A 19,949-nucleotide genomic window follows, 5' to 3' on the forward strand; every position below is an offset into this window, starting at 1 on the left:
AGTTGGATAGTAGCTTAATAGAGCAAAACATTTTCAAAATAATGAGATACATTTCTAATTCACAGGCTATATGTACTGAGGCTGGTTTAATGGCATTACGTGAACGCCGTATGAAAGTTACCAGTGATGACTTTAAAAAATCTAAGGAAAGTGTTTTGTATCGGAAAAAAGAGGGTTCACCCGAAGGATTGTATTTATAAAAAGTCTACAATTAATATTCTTCACATACAGTTTAATTGTAACGTGTTACACAGACTAATAGAAACATATGAAAAATTATATTTGGATTAATGAATTAAGTGTTTGTGGATAGATCTGAAACATAATTTGGTATTTCTAATATATTGGATTAATCAAAATTTAAGTCTTTTAAATATGGTTGGAAATATTGATGTAGTCTTTGCATTACTTTCGTAGAATATCTTTTTTGTTCATCAATGATTTCTACATATGGTTTTTGTATTTCATGATTCATAATCAGTGGTTCTTTTGAACAGATATAGCAGATTCCTCTCCTAGTTTTATCAAGAATTTCTTTTATATCTTGTGGATGCTCAGTATTCTGTGGCATAACACTCAATAAACTTTTAAATTTTCCTAACACAAAACCATGTTTGAAACCTTCTTCAAATCCTCTATCAAAACCTTCTTGAAAAACAGAATCTGATCCATTCTCTACTCCCTCCCTGTAACCACCCTATAAAAGTAATAACATAAGTATATATATATCAATATAAATTTTACTTATATATAAATAATACTGAATATATGTTGTTAATACAATTTTAATTGTGTATAAATAATACCTTCTTAGCAGCATTTATAATTCTAACAAAGTTCTTAGCAGCGACGTGCAAAGATTCCTCAACTTCCGGTGTAGATGCAGATTCGTCCATATTCTTTAAAAATTACATTGTATCAATATATCACCAAATATTTGTCTTGACTAATAAAACTTATTTGTAAATAATGAAAAAACGTGACGATATAACCTAGCAAATATAAAAATAATCAGATAGGCTGTATAATCTTTTATAATTAAGTAATTCAATGGAATCAGAAGCCGGTACTTCGAAGGATCAAGATGGGAATGTTACAGACACTAATTCAGTGGAAGCCATTGAACAAAAGTATCTTTTTTTTCTTCTTTTACTAACTGTTACCCGAGTAATTATTTATGTGATCTGTAGGTTATGTATACTACTCCTTACATAGTATAAATCAAATAAACACTGACATTGTTACCTTATTATATAATAAAGAATAAACTTTAAGTATTCAATTGATGAGTAGTATTTAAATTTTCAGGATTCTTGCATTGGCTCAAGCTTGACCAAAAGGTATATCGGACAAAGATTTGACAATTGAAATACCAGATTTGCAGCCTGCTCAAAGAGCCCAAATTATAAATAAACTGTTATCTCTGGGTCATTTTGACTTATTTAAACAAGGTGGTTCCTTGTTGTATCGTTTAAAAGATCCTTCCAAAGCAAAAATAGCAAAAGGTGCAGACAATGAAGAAAAGATTGTCTATACCATAATTGAAGAAGCAGGAAACAAGGGAATATGGATTAGAGACATACGATTCAAGTCTAACTTAATGCCAACCCAGTTGAATAAGATTTTGAAAAGCTTAGAAACTAAAAAATTTATCAAAGCTGTCAAGTCTGTAGCAGCAAGCAAGAAGAAGGTTTATATGTTGTATAATTTGGAACCAGACACATCTGTAACAGGTGGTGCCTGGTATCAAGACCAAGATTTTGAGGCAGAATTTGTAGATGTTCTCAATCAGCAATGTTATAGATTTTTAGAAAAGAAACGCGAACAAATGAATTCTTGCAGAGGTGGACCAATTGCAGCTAGAAATGTTACATTTGCTTCATCCAAAGAAGTTTGGAAGTTCATTTCTGATCTAGGAATAAGCAAGGTTTTAATATTAATGAGACTTTCTTTAATGTATATATGACTATGGATAATATATAGTTATTTACAGGTAAAATTATCAGTCGAAGATTTGGAGATGATATTGAATACTTTGGTTTATGATGGAAAAGTAGAACGTACTCTTTCAGGGGATGGAAGTAATTTATATAGAGCAGTAGAATCTTTATTAAGCGCACCTGGATTAATTAAATCTACTTGTGGTGTTTGCCCTGTGAGTACTTACAGGCTTTTCAAATGCAATTTCAATCATACTATTACCTGTTTAATCATATAATAAAATTATTTGCCTGCAGGTGAGGAAAAACTGTTGTGACATAGGGGATGTCACACCTACAAAATGCCAGTACATAACAGAATGGTTGGAATAACATTTTTTTTAATAAAAATAAATATTGAAATAATCGTTTGTCCACTCCATAATGTATATATGTATGTGTAGACTAAGAATTTTAGATGATAGGTAAAATTTAGAACAGAAAAAATTCTTGTATTTGAAACTTAAAAAAACTTTTAATGGAGTAGACAAAGTAACGGAATTTTTGTTTCTAGTTACCCTTTTCGTTACTAAATTACGATACAAACCGATTCACAGAAACATTGTCAGCTATATATAAATGCATAAGATCCGCGATCTATTCGTTATCAACTATTTATATTCACCAATAGTATTTTCGACAGTATGTTATATTTGAACACATTATTTATAGTCTTATAACGTCAAAACATCTAACAGTATATACACTAAATGTTTCATTGCACTGCTGTGCTTTAGATAATCGTAAAGGTCAGATCATAATTTCCTCAAAAATAAGGTCAAACAAACGTTCAACAAATCGTGACCGTATCTGTTCCCGCGAAATTTACCTAATGTCCATTTAAACCGGATACTGCTTACCAACAGCAAAAATATTATCCCGTTCGTGTTTATGTTAGTCTGTCGCAAAAGTATATTACGTTACGAGTAGTTTAACGAAATATAAGTACACAAAAAGAATAAACATTTATAAAGATATAGAATTTCAAATACGTCGACAAAAGGGAAAGTGTGGCTAATGTTACATTTGTTTCCCGCGTTTTGAACCGTAATTCGATTCAGTTGGCAACGTGGTCCTTTTATTGGTTTCCGGCTTCGGGGTGCCAGATGTGAATGCGCGCTTCCACGAGCACCGTTAAATCGTGCATTGTCATGAGACTTGAGATGTCTCGTCAAATATCTTCGGTATTTTACGTATCCGACGCATGAACGGACTGAATCACAGGGACGACGAGTCGCGTGTATCGTGACGCGAGTTTTGTCCACAGTGATCTTACGAATCTCTACGTTTGCAAGTTAAGTGTGCGCTGCATGTGCCCGTGGTGTTCCCGGAAAGAGCGGACGTTACTGTCTTCGACGCAGAATTGATTTCTCAAAGGAAGTCTCGAGACGTGACGGAGGACAGCGTTGAATCGTTGAGCGAAACCACGAATCGTTGACATGCCGCTGCTTCGCAAACAGCCGTTTCAACGACTCCACGTCTCCTCAGACTTCAGGGACGACGACGAAGTATTCCACTGCGAGGTTACCAACGAGATCTTCAAGGACTACAAGTAAGACCATGACAGCCGAGACCGCGGCGAGACATGTACTGTGATTCCTTTAGCGCGATACGTAGAACGCAATTATTTCGTTCTCTTTCGATTTCGTTCCGTTTAATTGGTTTTGTCTTCGGTAAATGTGTACGTAAGATAACGGACCTATGTGTATTTGTTCCTTGTGTATTCCCTTTTGCGGTTTCTCAAGAACCGATGGAGTCGTAGATTGTACGAAAATTACTGAAACGCGCAACGATCATTGGTAGAAACACGTTGTTTTGATTTTCGTATGAATGATTGTTGACACTTGGCCCTCTGGATCTGCATCCTTTTTCAAAAATTTATTTCCTTTCATTATTGTTGATGACTGCATTGTTATTTTAATATATATATTTGTTTTGTTTTAATTTTTTTAATGATTGCAGTGAATTCTGCGAGAGGATTATCTTGTGCAATTCACTCATATGGTCATGTAGTATTACTGGGAAAAGTAACATGACATACGAAGAGGCTTTGCAGTGTGAGGAAAATGCAAAGAGAAGTCTTAAAGAATTCCCTATGGAGGTATTTATCTTATTGATACATTAACTCTTATGTAAGTTTTTAATGTTAAATACAATTATTTTCATGTGTTTTATATTACAGTTACGTATTCCTATATTAAATCTTGCCAGTAAAACAAATAGATCTTCGTTTAATGAAATGATAGAAGATGTATATCAGTTTGCAAGGGATCGTTATTTTGTTGGAGAAATGGTGGAAGCAAGTTTTACAGAGGATTCTTGGTGCGAATGCCATGTCCTTCAAGTTATTGCACCATCTGAGCAACAAATAAAGGCATATATGATAGAAAATAGGTATAAATATACTTAATATATACATGTAATGTGTCTTTGGGGTTCATATTCTTAATAGAATTAACAATTCACCATAAAAAGTATTAGCGATTGGAACCTTTCAAAAGCCAAAATGATTGATTCCAAGCAATAAAGTGTAATGATAACTGTTCATGTCTTTCGTTTTATTTTTTAAACTTCAACACACACTATGCAACAACTTATTTGAAATATACGATTTTTATTGCTATGTTTAAAATATTTGAGAATGGTTATATAAATAATATTAAAATTGACAAACATATAGAAAGTGACAACATAAATAATTGAGACATTCTATATGTATTATATACTGATAAAAAATTCTAATATAATTGCTTTTGTTAGGAATCCACAAGAGCAACAGTATCATCCACCAGCAAAATTGTTTCGCTATGAAGTGGAACAGTTAGACTGCGGAGATTCCGATGTTAGTCAGCTTATGATAGTAGAAGCAGCACAAGTTAGAAGGAAAAAGCAACATTACAGCAGAGAACGCAATAAAATATTTTTACGTCTGTTGTGCGAGCAGAACGAGAGCGGTATATGGATTGTTAAAGTTAGTAACTTTAATCCCCAACATGAATTATATAAGAAGTACAATAATGAAAAGTGTTTGCTTCCAGGATAGTGTACTACAGAAGTACGGAATCAGTAAAGTACGTTTTGATACCATATTTGCTGGTCCTCCTCCTGATTTTACGTCACGTGTTAAGAGACCTATTAAACACAAGCAAGAATCGATAGAGAAATTTCTTACAGCAGATATATCGAAGCAGAAACCAGTACAGAAGCCTGATCCCCTCAAAAAGGTAAATCAGACTGGTGTGGATATAAAGAAGTTTAAGAAACCAAGGTAAATAATTTTGTCACATCAGAAACACGAATTTCCGGTAGTGTGTTCACTCTGTACTTCATCCATAGAACAAACGGAAAATTCAAAGAAGAGCTCAAAGCGAAGGCGCTCGAAGAAAAAGCGAAACGCAAAGAAGAAAGAATGTTGACTACCGAACGTAAAAAGGAACAGAAACAGAAACTAGCCGCTTTGGCTGCATACGTGAGGCAATGGAATAAACCAAGGGAAGATCTCCAGTGTGAAGATCTTTCCCCGATTCCACAACCGATACCGATCAATACTGACATACCTAACGACAAGTTCGGTGACTGTTGCATGATTCTAGAGTTTCTAGAATTTTTTAAAGAAGAATTGGAAGTCAGTGCATATTTTCCAAACGGTTTTACCTTGGACTTGTTGGAAAAAGCGGTGTTAACGAAGGAAGCATCCGGACCTTGGAGTGACCTCTTGCAGTTACTGTTGTCGAGCATTTTTAAATATCAGTCAGATGAGGAAGATGAGATTCAGGCATCTGATACAGTAGTAAATGATATCAGCACCAATGAAGGAGCTTCCTCGATGACAAAAGCGGTAAAACTTGCTACGATTGCTTCCACCTGGAGTCAGACGTATCAGGGTTACAAGCTGTCTGAGGTAACATTGGATCATGTGACTTTGAGCGAGATCTGTAGGCAGCACTTGTTAAGTTCTGGAGGGCGAATGGGTGAAGTAGCTTCTAAATGGAGGTATTCTCAGAGAGGTAGGCTTTAAAAGCTGTTCGACAAATTGAAACGGTACAGGTATTGTGTAATCCTCTTCTTGTTTTCAGGAGGATACACGCATCAGGATGATCCTGCGTTGTTTATGAGGATAAACGAGGCGCATGTGCTAAGACAGTTAAGCCATCGCAGCGTTCACGAACTTGACTTCGACGACAAACTGAAAGTGGCGACATGCCTGATCAATCAGTTGCTCACATTCGCCTCGGTACGAGATGTGATCGAGGAGAGACACGAGAAGCTTCAGCAAGCAAGAAAAGAACTGAGATCTTTCTTGTTGGCTGAGCAGAAGAAGGAGAGGGAAGAGAGAGAGAAAATGCGAGAGCGCGAGAAGGATAAAGACGCTAAAGCTTTACCAAAAAAAGTCACCCGTGGCAACTGCGAGGAAGAAAAGAAGAAAGAAGAATACGAGATCAGGTTGAAAGAGCTTCAGCAAGCATCTAAAGACGATCAAATGATGCTTTACTTGGGATCTGATAGAGCCTATCGTAGGTATTGGAGACTTTTATCTATACCAGGTAAATGCATGTTTCTTACGCTATTTGAGTTTAATAAAACAATCGAAGGAGCCAATTGAATAAGCTGTATATTTCATGTATCTAGGAATATTCGTGGATAGCGATATATTCTCTCTAGGTCCTTGCCTCCCCGAAGGTACACCTTATCAACCTGAATTGCAAGATGGGGAATCCACGTATGCATATTTGAGAAATAAATTTGAAGATGAATTTAGCGATAAAGAAAATAGTTTCAAAAAGGCGAAGAAGTCTCCAAAGAAAATAGTATCATTTTCTGACAAAAATGGACTCAAATCCCCGAGGAAGGACGTGATACCTAGAAAAGAATTTAAGCAAGAACTATCCGATATAAAGAAGAATTTAATGGCGTGTACAGGGGATAAGGAGTGCCCGGTTCATTGGAAAAGACCAGAACAGAAATGGAGTTTCTTTGGAACACGAGAGGATATAGAAGCTCTGGTGAATGGTTTGAGTAAACGAGGCATTCGGGAAGGAGAACTCAGAAATAACATTGTGCAAGAAATGACGAGTTTAATGTCTGTTATCGAGGAATGCCCCAGGCAGAAACTTAATCCAGAAGTTGTGAGTATTTTGTAATATGTTCGTAATCGGTGTTGTATATTGATAACGTGCTTAGAAATGCAGTTCAACGCGTTACAAAGGAACTTTGGATGCAGTTTTCAGAACCTATCAAGGGACAGCCTGGTAAATCGTCAAAGAAAAGTAAATACGAAAATGCTAATCTGAACTTCCCTCCCGAGACGCCTGTCGACGATGTTTTCGAATTAACTCTGCGAGATTTTATCTTGGATCTTGAAGACAAAATGAAAGCGGGTTGTTTGGGAAGTTTGAAGGTAAATAATCGCGATGCGTGGAGGAGTGCAATTAGTAACAGGCACTATGATAAACAATGTGATAAATTAATATATGGTGGAAACGAGGCGGACATAGATACACCTTACAACGCAACGCTCGATAAAGTTAAAAATGAAGCTAAGCATAGCAGGCCAGGTACTCCGGACTCTGAGGTTGGGAGCATTAACATAAAGACTTACAAAGATTCAGGGAAATACTTGGGTCCACCGAGTGAAAGCGAACCACTTCCCGATCTAAAGCAACAGGTGACCATAAAACAGATGGCTTGCGCTATTTTACAATTATCCCAAGCCATCGAACCGAAGTACTTCCAGAGACCGTTGGGCGTTGACCAAAAAGAGAAAAAACATGCTAACGACGACACCAGGGAAAGATGGGAACAATCGCTCATGGCGTCGACCAGTTGGTCACAATTATTTCTGCATTTGAGTACATTAGAGAACAGCATCGCATGGGATAAGAGTGCGTTGAACGCTCAGTGTTTCATATGCAGACGGCGAAAAGACGCTGAGAAAATGTTACTCTGCGACGGGTGTAACAAAGGCCACCATTTGTATTGTTTAAAACCAAAACTGGCTGCAAGTATTTTTTCTGTAAAAGAAAACTACACAGTCTGTATACACGATGCTTAACCTTTGTTTTTCTGTTTATAGGCTGTACCGGACGGAGATTGGTATTGCAAATCGTGTAAACCACCGACCAAGTCGAAGAGGAAGATTAAAAAGCGAAAGAAATTCGAGGATGAATTGGAAGAGGAAGTGATACTAACTAAAGAGACACGACATAATCGAGCCAAACGTGTTCTAGAAAGTGAAGAGGAAGAAGACCATGAAGACAATGCACCGGAAGATGAGACGAGTTATGAGAATTTGTAAGAACTTTTTTCTAAGACAATTCATTACGAACTCATTGATCGTCGATCGAGTTACGTGTATGTGACAGAATAATAATTATATTTCAGAAGTAGTCAAATAAGCGTATGCACTGCATGCAGGAGCGGTGGAAAGCTAATCAGTTGCGATGCATGTCCAAACTATTATCATGTAGAATGTATAGAACCACCGATAATGAGGGCTCCCCGTGGAAGATGGATGTGTTTGGATTGCAAGGACAGGAAAGATAGGAGGAGCGGCACAAAACATGGTGAGTAATTGAAAGTATGGTAGACGCGTAATGGGTGCCGGAAATATTGCAGTAAGTTTCAGAAACATTAAAATACATTGTACCATTTTATTATTAATATTAAATATTAATATAATAAATCAGTTTCTTAGTTTGAATTGTGTTGTTAGTGAGGGGGCGCGAAAGGGAAAGGGACAAGGAGAGACAGTGCGCTGCAGCAGCACGCTCTCGCATCCATGGCTTTGCCAAGAGCCTCCTCACTACAGAATCCACAGACTGGGACGGTCTGTATTGTGACTTCATTCTACTTTGTTTTAGTATTCACGTTTTCGTTGAATCTTTTCTTTTTACAGTGCATTAATATTGATTAGATAATAGGTTGCTTCATTTATTCGTGCATTATTCATTAGTACAGTCTATCTATAATGGCAAGTACGTAAGGCTTCATTGCATGTATCTGCAAAAGGCCCTTATTCTGCTATTGAAGTAAAGCAATCGAGAAATGTCTTCAAGTTTCTCATACAGTACCGGTAAATTGGTGTCGATTTCCTTGCAGAGAAATCTTTGGTTACAGTTTCAGAATCATTATCGCGAATCGACCTGTGGATATTTAAGTCGCAGAAATTTGTTTCCTCTGTTAAAGAGTTTTATAATGCATAAAAACCACAATCTGTAATAAATGTTTATTGTTTGTCAAAAAGATGTATTCTTATTCTATGTAAATTCTTGTGGTAATGTTTTGTTTGTGCTATTAATTGCGTCCCGTTTGAACGAAAAGATCAAATGTTTAACTAGAGACGTGTTCATATACAGACAGCAGCAATTCAGAGGACGCTGAACCAAGGCAGACCAGGAGAGCTACAAAGAGGGCTGCTGAAGTAGAACAAGAAGTAGATAGGGGAACAGTTAAAAGACCCATGGCACGGTTACAAGATTTGCTCACTGATATCCGGCATCACAGGGATTCATGGCCTTTCCTATCACCTGTTACAAAAGATGAAGTCCCAGATTACCATGAGATTATCTCCAATCCTATGGATTTCGGTACAATCAAGTATAAATTGAATAATGGGGAATATGAGACGCCGGAACAGTTTTTCAGTGATTGTCACTTAGTATTCGCTAATTGTCAGGCATATAATGAGGAGCATAGTGCAGTATACAAGTAAGTAACAGTGGCGGCGTAAATACTTTAATACATAAGTTCGGATGCCAAAGATTGCGAGATGAACTACCAATATTGAGGTGCTACGTTAATACTGCTTTTGCTGTTTGAATTTAATCATGATTAGGTGTATATAATGGCATAATATACGTATAATTGTAAAATGTTTTATGTGAAGAAACGTTATTTATAAAATAATCCAATATATAAGAACTTGAATGCATTTTGTTGCTTTATCAAATAACAATAATTTCGTAAAATTTACTATTTACTTAAAGAAATTCAATCTTCAGAATACAACTGAGACATCGTGCAACTGAAGAAACGAACAAAGTCATTGCAGTGGAAACGCTAGCAGTAATCATTGAAGTATAATCAAAATCTTTAGCCTCCGAACACATCCAACTAATTAAACATATGAGCGTTCGACTATGTCATTTTAAAAATAGTTACGTATACAGGGCAGGTATGAGGTTATTGAAGTACATTGAGAAACGATGCAGAGAACTTGGTTTCAATTATGATGAGGAGGTAGCGCGGCCACCGGATGCGAAAAAACCAAGACTGGACGAAACTGACGTCGCAGATAGTGAGGACGAAGAGATTGATGAACTTCAAAAGACAAGATAGAATCGGAATACACATTTCGATATTATACTTATTGGGTATTAATTCTTATTCCCAATATGTAAATTGGATGTACCTTGAAATAACGTGCGGATTTTTACACTGGTACCCAGGACAGTATAAACCGTGTATAAAATCGTGACCATGCGAGAAAGATATTCTGTAAAGTATATATTACCGAAAAAAAAAAAAGACTTCGTTTTGCTAAGGATTAGAAGAAATGCTATAGATATATGTATAATTGCAAGCTAGGCATATACGTTTAAAGTGTTTATCTCTCTTTCTTCGTTATTTATCGAACGTCCTTAATTATTTTTCTTAGGCTTGCTAAAATAAAACCAGGAAGAAAACATGCACAGTATTATTCTTAGAATTTTACGCATGGTATAATTGCTCTCACGGACTTTTCGAAGTACATGAACGTAGAGCATTTTATATAGAGCGAGCAAATAACTTTCAGTTCGCTCGAGCCAGTACAACATATAGTTTTTTTTGCGTTTAGTATTATTATAATGGAAACAAATTTTTGTTATCGGACAGTCTTTTTACATTATAATAATTATTTATTACTTTAGCACCACTGTGTACGATCGCATCATACGTTTAAGTTTCACAATTGCAAACGTTTCAAGGGCTTTCCTAAAGGTATTCTAGACCCTTGACGCTTTTACTTACACGAAGTCCACGCATTACGTGACGTGTTACTCATTACCTGCCTTTTACGTAGGTATATTTAAAACACACGGCGTGCGATAACGTGGTAACACGACTGACGGTTTTTTTTATCGAGGAAAATATTCATGCGATATTTCGCGTTAATACGTAACAAGTTACTACGTCTACACGTGTATTTATTATAAGAAACAATAGATTTTATCAGAGATTCGAGTATAACACGTCCTATATTGCACGCACTCATTGGAAACTGGAAATTTTATTTAAACAATTCTCATGTTCGATTCTGCCAAATTGTTAAACGTATCAATGGTACTTATGATTTTTTCTTACCCCCTTTTTTTTTACATATATATATTTGTTTCCAAATGATCAGCCTATTTTAAGAAAATTAAAAATTTTAGGCTGGCCCTACACAAAATCTACGGTACAAATTATTATTATTCTCTATATTGTACAGCAGTTGTAGGTACAGTTCTTTGTAATCATGTACGTTTTATACAATTAATTTGGTAATAAACTTTTAAAATAGATTTGTAATTGAAATCTGTTTATAACACAATGCTCGAGAAAGTGGTAGATACAAAGAAATGCATGGAACTATTATGAATTTAAGCTTAATGTATGAAGATTAAATGTATTTTCTTCCTACATATTTGTTATACATCATACTACACTATTATCGTGTACAGTTCAGTGATGAACCTCTCCTGAAAATTCTTTTTTATGTATTTCATCCCATTTCTTCACATTGTCTGGATGGTTACCTAGAATGAAAAAAGGAAAATGAGAATAACAAAAATATTAATTATGATAGAATACTCTTTAATATTGTTAAAGCTAAATACTTACTGAGTTTCTGGATTTTATAGAAAACAGGTAGACATACGAAAAAGCTGATTGCCCAATATTTGAACACCCAACTGCTTTTGTTATGGAAATAATATGCATATGGGAATTGCGCAAGTTTTGCAGAGAGTGTATATGGATATTTCATAGGTCGTTTAACGGCTTCTTGAGACATGTCTAAAAATGATGTAACCGTTATTTTTTATTATTCTATGTTCTCATATTTTCAACAAAATGTATTTTATATACTTAAGAAAATTACAAGCATTATAGATTTTTACGATTGTTATGATATGCATAATAATGATTATGTTACTTTGCACTTGATGAGTACAAATGAGTATAATAATAAAACAAAAAATTATTAATATAAGGATCCCTTGTGATGCCATATGTTAAAGAGCATATTTTGACAAATACATTTTTATATTACAGAAATTACAACATGATAATAGCAACAGATTTTTAAGATTGCTTTAAACCAATATATTAGTAAATAATGAAATTTTGTTCATTCTCTTTCAACCATATATTTGTGAGTAACTAGTGTATTATTTAATTTATGACACTTTTGTAAAGTTATATCGTGCATTAAATATTTAGCATTGTTATATTTACAGGTACAAGAAACGAGTCTCACTTTTATTAATAATTTTTACGGTTTATATAAATTAATATATACGCTACTAATCCATTCGTTTCATTATCTTTCTTTAAACTTCTATAAAATGATTTATTTAATTGTTAAAACGCAATTACAATGAACCGTGTTAAAGTTTTACAAAGCTGAATAGGGAATATAAAGTAATATTTACCTTTTCCTTTTGTTCAACCAAGACAAAATTACGAACCTTCACCGATAAATTCAACGGTCTGCACACTTCATAGTCATGGAACAAAATTATATAATCGGCATTCTACTAAAATATATCGAAGAATATCGTATCGTTGAATGTTCTCGATTGTAGTTAAACGGTTTATTGGTTCAGATTTGGACAACTTTGAAAAGAATATAACTAGAGATGGCGTGCAAAATCACTAACGGTGATTTATCACAGTGATCGCCGAATCACGATCACGATCGTGATTTAATTTCATTCACGACCGTGATTGCGATTTTTTTATCTTGAGTGAATTTGCTCACTGAAATCGTAAGTCATTAATCTTTAAACAGAAAAACGTATTCAATATGATTTTACGATGAATTACATTACTGTGTTTGTAAAAATCAGTAGAAAAAACAAGAAATTCTAAAAGAATGATTTGCTAGGTAACATGTAGATTATAATTTATAATCATTAATTTATTCATTATTCTTCATTGTTTCTAATTATTCTTTCACTTTATACGATATAACTCGAATTTTTGTTTTGATGTCGTTAATATAAAATATAAAATATACAGATTATGTGTTGCGTGTAAAGAACTGTTAGGTTTCTCCACCAATGAGAAACGATCACGAGAAATCACAAATCACTGTGAAAAATTACCGTGATTGAGAACGAACGTGATCGAATCACGAGTGATTAACAAGTAGCAGTTCACATCATCTCTAGTGAGAACGTGAGGTCACGGAGCCCCCGGTGGAGGCGCCATAGACCTTGCACGGTGAGAGCGTGGGGTCACGGAGGCCCCGGTGGAGGCGCAATTGATCACGTGGGGAGAGACCGCGGGGTCGCGGAGCCCCCGGTGGAGACGCCATAGACCCTGCGCGGTGAGAGCGTGGGGTCACGGAGCCCCGGTGGAGGCGCCATAGACCCTGCACGGCGGCCCTGGTGGAGGCGCCTTTGATCACGTGGGCTGAGAATGTGGGGTCACGGAGCCCCCGAAGCATGCTGAAGAGACCCCGTGTATGTGAGATGTATGATGTATAATTAGAATTTCAACGATTTATAAATAAAAGTACACACGGCTGAACTCAACGATAAATTTATTAATAAAATTATTTACAAAACTTAGGATCGATAAATGAAACATCAAAACTGAACATCTGAAATAATCAATAAATTATTAACAAACTTCAATATTCAAAATTAACGCGCAAAACTACAATCAAGTCCCGACATACATATTTATTTATCGTGTATATCTTATATGACGGATATTGTTTGGAATTTATACATATGTTTATGTTTATATATTTTAAATTTTATATTAAATATTTAAATAAATAGCTTTTTGAAGGAGAATAGTTGCGAAATTACTTGAAAACATTTAATGCTGAGAGATTAGATACATAGGAGACGATTGACCAAAATTTGCGGGAATTACAAATTTCACTGACGATTCGTTTTCATTATATAAAAAGATATTCCATAACTTTTACAATTGTTATTAATGGATTTATCTTACATAGCTGTTATTAATAGACTTAATAGATATTAATCTCTACTGATCTCTACGTTAACATCCGTTTTGAGAAAAAATGTTCATTTAGTCCACATGAAAGCTTAGGTTCAGTCTGGCAACAGGTAGGACTAGGACTTGTTCTACTGCTACCTGTTTTACGCTACTGAAAAGAACGGAATTTCAATGTCAACATTACTAATCCACTCCTTGATATAAAGCATAAAAATCTGGAAGGAGCTCACGTCAGTTCCGTGAAAGTGTCACCTTATGCCACGACGAAGGGTCGTTTGGAACATTTGCAGAGAATTCAGTGTATAATTCTGTGTATGCGAAAAACTGGACACGTGCAGAAGATACAAGCATTGAGACGAAATTAATTTTAACGGGAAGTCTAGAACAGTATCTGCAATTACCATGAATACTATACAGGTTGTATACTTTCTAATCTAATTTCGAATTTGATATCAAGAAAAGTCTGTGTGTTTTATGTGATAATATTTTAACAGTGTTAGTTTGTTGAGGAAGGTATAGCAACAAATTTTTGACATTCAGGAATTTACAATTTTCATTTTATCACGCCAGTTTTATCAGTCGTATGTTGCGGCATTTAAACTAACCTTCGTTCAATATGTTTATCCAGGGATCGACTATCGGGGATGCAGAAACGGAATTGTTTAACATAAATATATTGGAGCGATTGTCATTGTCAAAGATCGAAGGTTTATTAATCAGACCTTTAAAGTCTGGTGATTACGATAGAGGTAAATTAATCTTGAAATAATGTTGTAGCTACAAATAAATGTATGTACATTGTTAATTCTGATGTATTTTTTGTGTGACAGGTTTTCTTCAACTGTTAACTCAACTGACTGAAGTTGGAAATGTTAATAGAGAACAATTCCTGAGTAAGTTCCTTGAAATTAAATTCTGATCAACTAGTAGTATGATTATGAGAAAATATTTGATATCGTTTTAAAACATATAGATCGTTTTCATATGATGAGAACCACTGGTAGCTACTATATTATTGTGGTAGAAGATGTGAGCATTGGAAAGATTATAGCAAGTGCTACATTAGTCGCAGAACAAAAGTTTATTCATAATTGTGCCATGGTACGTTACTATTTCTTTTTTATTGTTCTTTTGCGTATAAATTTGGGATACTTCAAATGAGAAATTTGTTGCAGAGGGGACGTTTAGAAGATGTGGTGGTAAATAACAAATATAGGGGTAAACATCTGGGCAAATTAGTAGTAAATATAGTATTGCAACTAGCACGTTACTTGCACTGTTACAAATTATCATTAGATTGTAAAGACCATCTGATACCATTTTATGAAAGTCTAGGTTTCAAACGTGAACCTAGCAATGCTAATTATCTCAATATCAGATTTCCTAATGAAAACACTACAGAGCAATCTCATTTATGACAATAAACAATGTTTTAACAATTTTACAAAAGGCTGTTGTTTGAAATTAGTTAAAGTTGCATATTCTAATGTAAAAAAGCAAATAATAAAAATCTTTTACCATTTTTGTAAATCTCAGAGAATAGCCCCTAATTCTGTTTCAGTTGCTTTCAACAAATATTTGTATTCTTTTTTACAAGAGTTATGAAATAGAATAAAAATATATTGAATGAATAAAACAGAGTGTTCCGAGTTACACAGGTTGTAAAAATAATGTTATTATATTTTACTGGATAGATGTATAATATTTTCTAACAATGTATAATAAATGATATTGGAGAAACAGTTGGAAATCGACATTTTAAACAGTCAGATCATACCATTAATAGAAAAAAAAATAATTTCTCGTCCATCATAATTCAATCCATAATTAAAATTGTGTTTCATATACTCGAGTGTAATTAAAGAATTGTAGCGTTTAAATTAGATCTTTTTTGCAGTGGTAGTATTTCTTAATTTCACTGCCCTTTTGGCTTCCATTTGCCTTTGCCTGGCTAGTTTGCGTTCTTCACGTTTTCTTCTAGCTTCTTCCAATTTATTATTTCCATTAAGCGTACCGGTACTTTCAGTATTTCCTTATAACAAAACAAGTAAATGAATATCATTCTATAACTTGAATCCTATATCAATAATACAACCATACCTGGTTGTTCTAATGGTTGAAAATCTTCTAAAGGTTGAAACTCTGAGTCCTCCCAAACTACCTCGGTAGATTCATTTTTGTCCTCTATACTTTGTGCTGCTTCTTCCTCCTACGAATAACATTTTAAAGTTTTGCTCTTTTTCGAACATAAAACATGGCATATTTAGATTGTCGAGACAAACCGGTTCTTCCTCCAGATTCGTCCACTGATCATTCGCCTTGGACGAATGCGAGGATGGCGAGACGTTGCGTGTCCCAAATGTCGAGGTGGTAGAAGGCTGTTGTTCCATGTCACCCCAATTGTCAGCATCCCAACAATCCCAGTCGCAATCTGAATTCGTATTTGTGGCATGTTGTAGGTCATGCTCATGATCGTGATCCAGTGACGTCATACTCGTCGCACTGCTTGTCGTGGCAGTTGTACTGGCGCTACTTTGTGAACTGCTGGCCTGTTCTATAATTGAATCGTGCCTTAAGAATAACATCTAACAATGAAGTGTACAACGACAAAAAAATGAGGAATTATAAGTACCTAGTGATGCAGGTTTATTTAGTAAGATTCTCGAGGCATTATGAGGATTCGATGACTTAGGTGTATCCGATTGACTACGATAAAATTTGGCTGTGACCGCTGTTACAGCCCATCCTGCCCACGTTGCTGCCGCATTACTAAGACTAGGTGTTGCTGTATTTACATCTGCCTCTGCAATTAAATCATTTAAATGTAAGTGAATATTAATACCTTTACTTGTTAGTACATTTGTTTTATATAAAAAACGGGATTTCATGCAAGTACCCATAGATTCCCGCAACCCAGGATCTTCAGATACTCTCTCAAGCTTAGATAAAAATCCTCGAATGGTTCTAAATGCATTGTCCCTCACTCCTTTGTCCACATCTGTAGTGAGCGGACACAAAGCTGGCAAAATACGATTCGCAACTTCCTGCAGCAGAAAGTACTGCTGCGTCGCGGCCAATGCTAAAATACCTGCTGTCCTAGCTGGTGGAAATGTGTCTCTTGTACCTCTTATGAACGCTCCGATTAATACCTACGATTATATATTAATTATGATTTTTAGCTACGATTATAGATTCGGTAATTTCATATTTAAATTTTAAATTACTTTTTGTCTGATCTGAGGATGAAGGTGCTGAGCAATTTTTCCTAAACAAACTGTAGTATTAGTACGTATGCCGCCGTGTTCATCTTTGGATTGAAGTTTCGCAAAATATCTTAACGTTTCCACATTGAGATTATTATAGTCTAATTTCGGTGCTAAATGTACAACAGATTTTATGGTTTGTTCCCTAATCGCAGGATTTGTATCTAAAAAACCTCTGGCTACCTACAACGTATAATGTTAACATATATTTCAAGCATTCTGTATTTTTCACTAATAAAAAAGAAATTGTGATCACAATTACCTGTGGAAAGATAGCTTCGTTAACAGTTGCTGGTTGTAAATGATCAACAAATCTGTCTAATTGCTGCAGTAATCTCAATCTGGTTGCTCTGTCATTCGATGCAAACAACTTTACTACACACGGTACAACTCTTTTCTGATATTCAGCATCAGGTAATTGGCAACCAAGTTGTAAAAGAGGTGGTAACACTGCGCTTCCAGCATCACCGAACTCGAAAGCGGCTAGCAATTGCGGTAAAATTTTATATCTGCCAACACCATTCGGGAACGACTCCAATTGACCAGCGAGTTGAGAGAAGAAACGACCTTTCTCCCCTCTCTCTTTCATTTGAATCTCTTCTAAGAATAAAAGTGCGTCTACAAGCCCATTCTTAAAAAATCCCCCATTACTACGACAACGAGCTATCACATCGGCAGGATTTGGTCTTCCTTCAGCATTGCCGCTGGTCAATTCTCGATACACAGTTTGTAACTGTTTCGGAATCTGTAATCGATGTTTTTTACTATTTGTAGACAGACGTGAACCATTATTTCGAATTTTCATATTAATCTCAGATTCTTACTTTGTCAGTGTTTTTTAATTGTGTGTCTGCAGTCAGTGCACCATTATATGTCTCCCAGATCAGGCATCCAAGTCCCCACATGTCAACCGAGCTGTTTTTTTATTTATTCATCAGTTTCATAGCGTTAACAATAAACCTAAATTTTTACATATAGAAAAGCTGGTATTGTAATGTAAATTTCGATAATAACGTGATAACTAACTTTTATTATTTTACCAAGCAAGAGAATTTCGTTTGTCAATGCTTTATGTGTTAAATAAGAACTGTAGCTATGAACAAAAATAATTTAGTTCTAACAGAAAGTAATGCACAAATGATACATTATATTTCTACCACCAGGAATCTTTTATTACCATTTAGTGGCTGGTTTTACATTATCCTTAGTATCTGGGGGATAGTATGCTTGAAATGTTGATGGCAGTGTATTGTAAGGAGCATCTACTGCTGTCATATATTCAACTCCTCCCAGTTTCCATTCGCCACTTTCCTCATTGACAAAAACCGTCCATAAGTTGACGTTGTTGTGTCTTAGATTACCATCATTATTTAAGAAGTTCAATGCCCTCTGTCAACAATATGAATTAATATCTGTACTTTGCAATATATGAGATTACAATGTTTGCATTCATACACACTGTAATTTGAAATATTCCCCAAGAAAAATATAACTCTTCTTTGGATTCTTCATCACCTTTAGAGTTTTTTGTCAAACGGTTGCACAAAGGTTCCACTCGTTCAGTTGCTAAATAAACCATTTTTTCAGTCTGAAATTATAAGAAACATTTGAGATTATTAGGTGTGCCAATGTGTAATCCACTATTTTTATTTTAATTCAATATCTACTTTCATGGAAATTAAAGCCTACGTTGTTTCAATAATATTTATGTTTGCTTTTTAACATCATCCAATAAGAAATAAGGTTTTGAAATTAAACTATGTTACCAATTTATTAAAAGAAAACCCAGATTATTTGTTGTTAATCCCAATGGATTTTGATTGGTTGAAAGAAAATGCAAGGAAATGATTGTAGTGTTAAATCTAAAATTAGATAGGAAAAAATCTAAAATAATTGTTGTAAGTAATCATTGAAAATCAATAGTACTTTCACATTCGCCCAATACAGTAACAGTTTATAATGTATTGTCATTATACCTCAAGGCTATCGAGATATGCAAGTATACTAGGATGCCTAAGGGTTTTTAATCTCTTCACTGCTGAACGTGCTAAATCCAGGAGATGTTCATTGCCGTTTTTAGCCTCAAATACAAATACAGAAACATCTTCGCCTCCTGTCGAGCCCTGTACGGAAATTTATCAAATTATACAGATATACACACTCTAAACATAAGAGAAATAACATAAAGGTACAGAAATGTAAATATCTAGCAAGTATCGTAATTTATGACTTTACCGTGCCAGGTTATGGTACCTTTTTTTTGGCCCTGTGCAACGTCCAGATGTTTTTGTCATCCAAACCGGGAACTGGTTCGCCAATTTCATAAGGAAAATCCTTGGTGGGGTCTCTTGAAAAAAAGGACCACATTCTTGCTGGTTTAATTAATTGTTAAAGTGTAAATCAGGCTCATTCTTCGACTAATACCACATCGTGATGTCACTGACATGACAGTTACGCATCAGCCATCAGCCTATCTCAGCCTATCTTC

General features: G+C 35.1%; 5 protein-coding genes across 7 annotated transcripts; 3 read left to right on the forward strand and 2 right to left on the reverse strand.

Moving 5' to 3' along the window:
• The first annotated feature begins 1,010 nt into the window (after positions 1-1,010).
• LOC107194794 (probable DNA-directed RNA polymerase III subunit RPC6) lies at positions 1,011-2,312 on the forward strand. Its single transcript, XM_015584494.1, is given in 4 exon segments — positions 1,011-1,130; positions 1,309-1,927; positions 1,994-2,155; positions 2,238-2,312. Coding segments are annotated over 4 exon segments (936 nt in total). The 5' UTR covers positions 1,011-1,050.
• An 806-nt stretch (positions 2,313-3,118) lies between these two features.
• On the forward strand, positions 3,119-11,491 carry LOC107195030 (bromodomain adjacent to zinc finger domain protein 1A). 3 transcript variants are annotated; one of them, XM_015584788.1, is made up of 14 exons: positions 3,119-3,531; positions 3,942-4,080; positions 4,162-4,373; positions 4,740-4,950; positions 5,018-5,247; positions 5,316-5,986; positions 6,056-6,523; positions 6,609-7,105; positions 7,201-7,977; positions 8,053-8,270; positions 8,361-8,542; positions 8,692-8,805; positions 9,335-9,686; positions 10,136-11,491. In XM_015584788.1, exons 1-14 carry the CDS (start codon positions 3,419-3,421, stop codon positions 10,314-10,316), a joined length of 4,365 nt encoding a protein of 1,454 aa, XP_015440274.1. In that variant the 5' UTR covers positions 3,119-3,418; the 3' UTR covers positions 10,317-11,491. The 3 variants fall into 3 exon arrangements, with proteins under 3 accessions (XP_015440274.1, XP_015440272.1, XP_015440273.1); XM_015584786.1 differs by lacking the exons at positions 3,119-3,531; positions 3,942-4,080 and having other exon boundaries at positions 4,166-4,373; positions 10,148-11,491; XM_015584787.1 differs by lacking the exons at positions 3,119-3,531; positions 3,942-4,080; positions 8,692-8,805 and having other exon boundaries at positions 4,166-4,373.
• A 107-nt stretch (positions 11,492-11,598) lies between these two features.
• Positions 11,599-12,728, reverse strand: LOC107194898. The gene is made up of 3 exons (XM_015584610.1): positions 12,653-12,728; positions 11,841-12,014; positions 11,599-11,755 (listed from the first exon to the last, which is right to left on the reverse strand). Exons 2-3 carry the CDS (start codon positions 12,010-12,012, stop codon positions 11,682-11,684), a joined length of 246 nt encoding a protein of 81 aa, XP_015440096.1. The 5' UTR covers positions 12,013-12,014; positions 12,653-12,728; the 3' UTR covers positions 11,599-11,681.
• Positions 12,729-14,814: 2,086 nt separating this feature from the next.
• LOC107194510 (probable glucosamine 6-phosphate N-acetyltransferase) lies at positions 14,815-15,644 on the forward strand. Its single transcript, XM_015584152.1, has 4 exons — positions 14,815-14,947; positions 15,029-15,091; positions 15,172-15,299; positions 15,374-15,644. Exons 1-4 carry the CDS (start codon positions 14,815-14,817, stop codon positions 15,614-15,616), a joined length of 567 nt encoding a protein of 188 aa, XP_015439638.1. The 3' UTR covers positions 15,617-15,644.
• Positions 15,645-16,041: 397 nt separating this feature from the next.
• On the reverse strand, positions 16,042-19,912 carry LOC107194700 (N-terminal kinase-like protein). Its single transcript, XM_015584363.1, has 12 exons — positions 19,715-19,912; positions 19,438-19,584; positions 18,921-19,049; positions 18,639-18,850; positions 18,286-18,376; positions 17,724-18,206; positions 17,423-17,644; positions 17,095-17,347; positions 16,831-17,001; positions 16,481-16,752; positions 16,299-16,407; positions 16,042-16,230 (listed from the first exon to the last, which is right to left on the reverse strand). Exons 1-12 carry the CDS (start codon positions 19,826-19,828, stop codon positions 16,079-16,081), a joined length of 2,355 nt encoding a protein of 784 aa, XP_015439849.1. The 5' UTR covers positions 19,829-19,912; the 3' UTR covers positions 16,042-16,078.
• Positions 19,913-19,949: the final 37 nt, after the last annotated feature.

Source organism: Dufourea novaeangliae, unplaced genomic scaffold, assembly GCF_001272555.1.
Source record: "Dufourea novaeangliae isolate 0120121106 unplaced genomic scaffold, ASM127255v1 scaffold8, whole genome shotgun sequence".
NCBI classification, from domain to species: Eukaryota; Metazoa; Arthropoda; class Insecta; order Hymenoptera; family Halictidae; genus Dufourea; species Dufourea novaeangliae.

Coding starts and splice junctions, on each gene's coding strand:
- LOC107195030 (XM_015584788.1), top strand. CDS start 3,419: ATGCCGCTGCTTCGCAAACAGCCGTTTCAACGACTCCACGTCTCCTCA. Junction 5,987..6,055: donor ATGGAGGTATTCTCAGAGAG/GTAGGCTTTAAA, acceptor TCTTGTTTTCAG/GAGGATACACGCATCAGGAT. Junction 8,806..9,334: donor AGAATCCACAGACTGGGACG/GTCTGTATTGTG, acceptor GTTCATATACAG/ACAGCAGCAATTCAGAGGAC.
- LOC107194898 (XM_015584610.1), bottom strand. CDS start 12,012: ATGTCTCAAGAAGCCGTTAAACGACCTATGAAATATCCATATACACTC. Junction 11,756..11,840: donor CTATAAAATCCAGAAACTCA/GTAAGTATTTAG, acceptor TTTTCATTCTAG/GTAACCATCCAGACAATGTG.
- LOC107194510 (XM_015584152.1), top strand. CDS start 14,815: ATGTTTATCCAGGGATCGACTATCGGGGATGCAGAAACGGAATTGTTT. Junction 15,092..15,171: donor TAATAGAGAACAATTCCTGA/GTAAGTTCCTTG, acceptor TAAAACATATAG/ATCGTTTTCATATGATGAGA. Junction 15,300..15,373: donor TTATTCATAATTGTGCCATG/GTACGTTACTAT, acceptor AATTTGTTGCAG/AGGGGACGTTTAGAAGATGT.
- LOC107194700 (XM_015584363.1), bottom strand. CDS start 19,828: ATGTGGTCCTTTTTTTCAAGAGACCCCACCAAGGATTTTCCTTATGAA. Junction 18,377..18,638: donor GTAAAACCAGCCACTAAATG/GTAATAAAAGAT, acceptor ATAAAAAAACAG/CTCGGTTGACATGTGGGGAC. Junction 17,002..17,094: donor TGGGTTGCGGGAATCTATGG/GTACTTGCATGA, acceptor ATTTAATTGCAG/AGGCAGATGTAAATACAGCA.